General features: G+C 48.4%; 1 protein-coding gene across 1 annotated transcript; it reads right to left on the bottom strand.

The window, feature by feature from the left end:
- Positions 1-584: 584 nt before the first annotated feature.
- Positions 585-5,410, bottom strand: LOC149361670 (uncharacterized). Its single transcript, XM_089569562.1, has 3 exons — positions 5,084-5,410; positions 2,993-3,188; positions 585-2,077 (listed from the first exon to the last, which is right to left on the bottom strand). The coding sequence occupies exons 1-3, from the start codon at positions 5,408-5,410 to the stop codon at positions 585-587; spliced, it is 2,016 nt and encodes a 671-aa protein (XP_089425688.1).
- Positions 5,411-5,993: the final 583 nt, after the last annotated feature.

The raw sequence follows: 5,993 nt of genomic DNA on the forward strand, positions 1-5,993 counted from the left end.
GCACTAGCATAAGCTTACTGGCTGGCCAGGCAACGCATAACTAATTTTTTAAGGTGAATCCGAATTCAGTAAACTTTTATCTAAGACTGCACGTTTGTTTGCGTGTATAAAGAGGCATGAGAAGAAATATTGAAGTAACAGCCATGCGTAGTTCGCGCCCTGTAAAAGAATTCAGTGCCCGAGATTGCAGTACGCATTGAGTGCTCGCCTCGAAGTATACCTCGCCGCAGCCGGATAGGCTCCAGCCTTTGTAGTTTGGTTTGGTTTGGTTTATGGGGTTTAACGTCCCATAACGACTAAGGCTATGAGAGACGCCGTAGTGGAGGGCTCCGAAAATTTCGACCACCTGGGGTTCTTTAACGTGCACTGACATCGCACAGTACACGGGCCTCTAGAATTTCTCCTCCAAAGAAATTTCTGCCTAGAAAAAACAATAAGCGAAGAACAGTCATTGAAAACAGCACCTGTTTGGTTTTAAAGATGTAATGCCTAGTGACTAGGCCACAGAACCTTTAATTTAGTCGTTTAGAGTTCAAAATATCTGCCACTAATGAAACATAGGAAGGAAATCGTGTCACCCCTCTTCATAGCACCAAGCAGTACTTGGCGGGAACCATCTGGTCGCCCCGTTCACATTGGAAGAGCCGCGTGAACTCAGGAGAGTTCATCACCACCAGATTACAGGCGTGAACTGCGTCCAGCGTTGCTACGCCCGAGCGATCCTGAATCTTGGCGCACTGTGCTTGGCAGTACTTCACGAAGAACGTCTGCTTCCGCGCGGGAGCGTCGGGAGGCCCTTCAGAGGTATCAGAGCGAGTGCGAGCAATAGCGCGAGATTTCATGGCTTCCAGAGAAATTTGGAAGGCGACTGTTTGCAACGCCACTTGCTGGATCGCTTTCTGCGATGACAGATGCGCGGACTCACTCGCGAGGCACGCCGTGATGTTGCTGGTTAGAGCAGAGAAGATGTGACGTTTCGTGGGTGAGTGCGATGGGAATAGCGGCACTTCGTCGTGTGGTTCACTAACGTAGCGCAGTAGAGCGGCGGCTATCTCCGTACCAAGTGTGGCATAATTTAGCTGGTTATATTGGCCATGGCAGAAAGACAAAGGCCTGAAATACTGTTGTGGTAGGGCCACACGCGATGTGGAAAGACCGGATCTGCCCCGGCTTCTATCAGTTCCATTCTTCACGATGCCTGTGGTTGGCCTCGGACTCATCTGAGACAACAGAACGTTCCGGTACAGGCTATTAGCACCCACGTAGCTCAGATTTGGTGTGCTTTTTCCCAGCGACGGAACGAAGTCCTTCGTCGATGGCATGTCGAACCTGACTTTATCCAGCTTCACAAGAGCCGTGCGAGCTTCTTCCTCGTTAGCGAACCTTGGGTGAGTGGACAACATCGTCTTAAGCGTGGAAAGGACCGTCGTGGCCACGGACTCGGCTTCGTGGTTATCGTCGAAGAATCCCAATATGTAGGTCTCCAGGTCCTCCCATACGGTTCCGAACAGATTTCTGACCAATCGAAGGCAAGCTTCTGAACGGTTGTCTTCTTGAAGCAGTTCAACCACCTGCTTTGGCAGAAGGGCATGGGCCGTTGTGTAAACCACAGCTTCTTCTGGTTTGAGTCGGCTGAAGAGAACATTGAAAACTGTTTTCATTCCTTCAATGTCCTCCACTGTTTCCTCTGAACTTCGTACATTGTGCGAAATGTACGTCTCTACAATTTTTTCCCATTCAATGGGGCTGATATATTCTTCAGTGACTCTTGTGAGAGCTTTAGAAGATAACTTATATATTTTAAACTCTGCCAAAGCTTTGCTCATTTCTTCGTCGGCAGATATGAGGGTGTTCACAACGTCCAAGCGTGCCTTTTTGTCGACGTAGAAAAGCTCTACCACATTCATAAAGATATCTTCGGTGGCGTTCTTGTTCAGATATGAAGAGAATGGTCTCGAAAAGCGAATTGTCAGGATTTTGCTTGCACTGGGCTCGAAAGACAGGAATGGTTTGGCTCCGTAGTTGTGAGAAAGCAACGCCGAGAAGTTGAAGATGTCTCGCGGAGTCCTTATCGACCCTGCAACCATAGAGGGACAGGAAATGAAATCGCGCGTTATTTCGACATCGTTGCAGCATTGCTGTTGCTTTACGCTTACCGTACGTTTCAGGTCCGATATGTGAAAAAAGAATTTTTGCTGCACTTACATGCTAGCATTCACTACCACAGCCGTTCAGCAAGTAAACCCAACAGAGGTGGTTTTCCTGGTAATAATTATTGCTGCTGATTTTCATCTTTCAAATGCCCCGTGGTAAGATGATATTGGGCATGCGATTTCTCCTTTCCAAGTGAGAAGGCTTTTTAATAAAGGGCATTGAGATATGGGGTCCTTGCGTCTTCTCTCTTCGCAGTCTCGTGAGCTTTGCGCTATTAGGTTGCTAAGATGTATCTAGTGAAGCAGCGCAACGGCACAAGGCCAAGGGAAGAAGAGGACAAACACAGCGCTGAACTGACAACAAATGTTTATTCCGGATGCTAACAGCATATATGCTTCACTAGATATGTCAGACCAACTCGCCCACCAGTTCATGTTGTTGCTAAGATGGCCACCTTTTTCGCGCAATAAACCAAGTTCCGCAAGAGACAACACTCTGTACTCACCGCAGAATCTTTTGGTGAACAAACTACCACATTTCTAGCTCATGTTCTTCGCACAATAAGAAATATTTAGTACTGACACAATTTGTACAACGCTTGAAACACTACACACGGTGTAATGTAGCGATAAAACTGAATTACTTTTGGTCTGCCGCGTACGATGCACGAATCCATTCTAGTGCTTCGAAAAGGAACAATTTCACTCCAGATCTGAAGCGGTCACAGCGCCGCTGAAGAGGACAGCTGCGCTACCTTTCTAAACACGATCAGCGAGAATAGAATGCTGCGTCAAACTCTGCTAATGCGCGAGAGAAAGTACCAGGTAGATTAACTCACTCAAAAGGGCCTCCTTCGTGAGCTTGGTGATGTTGAAGATGTCACGCATGTTCTGTTCCACTGTGGAGTACAGGGAAAAGGGCGTAACGAGGCACGAGTTGAAGAGCGCACCCGCTTGCACGGCCACGTCCTGGCTCTCATTGCGGAAGGACAGCTTGGTCAACGCTTGCTTGAGCAATTCGCTCTCCTCGCCAGGCTGAAACGGTAGGAATGGGAAACCAAGAAAGCAGCTCATGTGTTTCTAGGCCACAGCGACGCTATCACTGCTCTGTGCTCTGAACTTCACCCGCTGAGCCTGTTTCCAGTTTACCATGCTTTGTTTGTTTTTGAAGCGACAGCTTCACTCTGGTAGCTAAAGCCAGGTATCGACGTGTGTGCAACATCACGAGCATGAATGGCAGGCGGCGTCAAGAGAGCAATTCAGGAGGCAGGTTGGCCACCTAGGTCATGTGACCTTGAAACGCCATCACAACCTGCCCATCGGATAGTGAGCAAACTGCCCACCGTGGTAGGTGACCATTAAATTAATGATTGGTCACTTGGGAAGAGAAACATGGGCCACACACAGCACACCGCTATAAGCGCCTGCCATCGCAGGGCAGTGGCGCATCGCTTAACCGCTGCACCGCTGCGCTAGGAAAAGTATGAGGACTGCCAGGGATCTATGAATCTATAAAATAGAGAATTACCTTCTGCATATACGGTAATTACGCCCACACGCTATCGCGTCATGCACTTAAGGCGGAGTTTAAGCGTCCCCTCTTTTTGTCTTGAGGTTCCACCAATTACAGAGGAAGAAAGGAAAAGAAAATACCATGCAACATGAGCTGGGAAAAGTCATATACATTTAGGCATGTTCCGGAGGGGAAAAAAAATAAGGGATACCTGTGCTGTACCCTTGATATCGACCCCTTCAGAGCTCGCCAGATCGCGTGACCACTGATCAGGCAGTGACAAGAGAGCCCGTTTCGGTCTTCTGTTACCAAGGCTATCCAGTTTTTGGACAACATACTACGATCACACCTGCACAAAGAAATTCAGCTAAACAGCTATATTTTTAAAGGAGGTCGTAACATTTCAGGTCTCGTTTCAGAACATGAAGAAGCGCATCGCACATAATGCGACTTTAAACCATTGGTCTTCTTTGTAGAAAAAGATCAGAATTTGTGTACCTAAATCGGCTCAGCAATGCTCATGGGTGCTCTAAAGTGTCATTAAGTTTTGATGCAGTCGGACTCTCCTTGTTCCCGACGGACAGAAACTTGCAAAAGCACATCAGCCGTAGTGGCTAAGTGGCTTGATGTCCGGCTCCTGAGGGTTAGGTTGAGCGCTGTAAGCCGATCATGGAAGCCACATATGCAGGAAGGTGCAGTTAAAATAACGGCGGCTACCTACAGAGACTTTGAGGCAAGAGTAAAAACTCCATGTAGTTAAAATTATAGCCCTCGGAGTTGTTTTTACGTTGAGATCACGTTAATTAAAACTGCTACATTGCATTGGCTATAACTTGCAAAAGGACCACCAGCGCACTAACCACATTAGCGGACGAAACGATGGAAAGACGCGAGCATCCCGATCGGTTAGTGCACAGGTTAGTCACAAGATATATGGGACGCCAGCTACAGACGCAACCACGGACCAATCTCCAAGATGAGCGTCCGTTTGAACTTGAATAGTTGCAGTTTTTAACGATTCCTTCGCCTTTTAAGTTTATATTCCCCTTCAGAACTGATATAGTTCCCGCCTAATCCCCGCTCAAAGCTAAAATATAATATCATTCCAAATATGGCATCATACATGGCTGATCACTACTGCCAAGAGCGAAAACAACATCAACTTCTAGGAGCGAGTTTTGATGCCGGAGAACAAGCCTAGTGATTCAATATGGGTCACGGCATTTGGGTCAATGTTCCAACGCTGCACACGAGCTCGGCGCCCGGGTGGACGTCTGCTTCGAATTGGATAGAAAAGCCTCACAAATTCCGGCTGGAGCTTACTGCTATACATGACCGCACTGTTCATCTTGGTAAGTTTTGCTACAGAAAATAAGACCAGTTTGGTGGTCTCTGCAGCAAGAGAAAAAGACGTTACCTGTCTCTGGCTGCTCCCTCGAGCTGCGGCGCAGGCGAAAGCATGGAAGTCCTCGCACGGGTCGGCGTAGTAGTTGATGGCCTCGCGGGCGTCTTTGGACGCCTGGTCGCAGCGGTAGCGGAAGCCAGTTCCTTGTGCCGACCAGCCACCCACGTAGGCTGGCAGCTCGGCAGGCGCAAGGGGTGTCAAGCTGGTGGCGGTCCGCAAGGGACGCAGCAGCGAGACCAGAAGCGACATCACCGTGATCGTGACTACCGTGCAGAGCAGCCGCGAGAACAAAGTGCTGTGCTTGAGGTCTTCACGGATCTTCACCGACATCATGGCCATTCGATAGGCTGTTTGAATGCAAAGAGGCAATGGCGTTGTTGTTGTAGCCTTTGACAGAATGGCACACGGCGCAGATGATGATGATGATGATGTCCTCAGGCTGAATGGCACATACCCACGGCGGGGGATTGGCCAGGGTGCATAGCGGATACAAACGCACTCATGTACAGGGAATGCAGTATATTTAATTTAAAATTTTGGGACGCAGAGCTAAAATTTGTACAAAACAAAAAACACGGAGAAAGATTTTGTTCTTCGTCTTCCTTAGATCTATCTATACCCTATTACTATTCCTTTTCCTCCTCTATAAACGCTCCTCTTTCCATACCCGTGGTGCAGTAAAGGATGGCGATCACGCAAGCTTGAGGTTTCCTTCACGCGTCTACGTTGTCGCGTGCCTCACTTAAACTTCTACCTTTATAGATCTGGTCTGGCGGTCTCCCCATTGTGCCCGTTTTGCGGAGAACCCGAAACGATAGATCATTTCTTGTTGACCTGCCGCCGTTTCTCATCTTTACGGAGCCGCCTGCTGGAGCTTCCGTTACGACAGCTTGGTCTAAGTCTGTCAGCCGGGGTTGCTCTG

This window comes from Amblyomma mixtum, chromosome 2 (genome assembly GCF_055824585.1).
Source record: "Amblyomma mixtum isolate Tamu chromosome 2, ASM5582458v1, whole genome shotgun sequence".
Classification (NCBI taxonomy): domain Eukaryota; kingdom Metazoa; phylum Arthropoda; class Arachnida; order Ixodida; family Ixodidae; genus Amblyomma; species Amblyomma mixtum.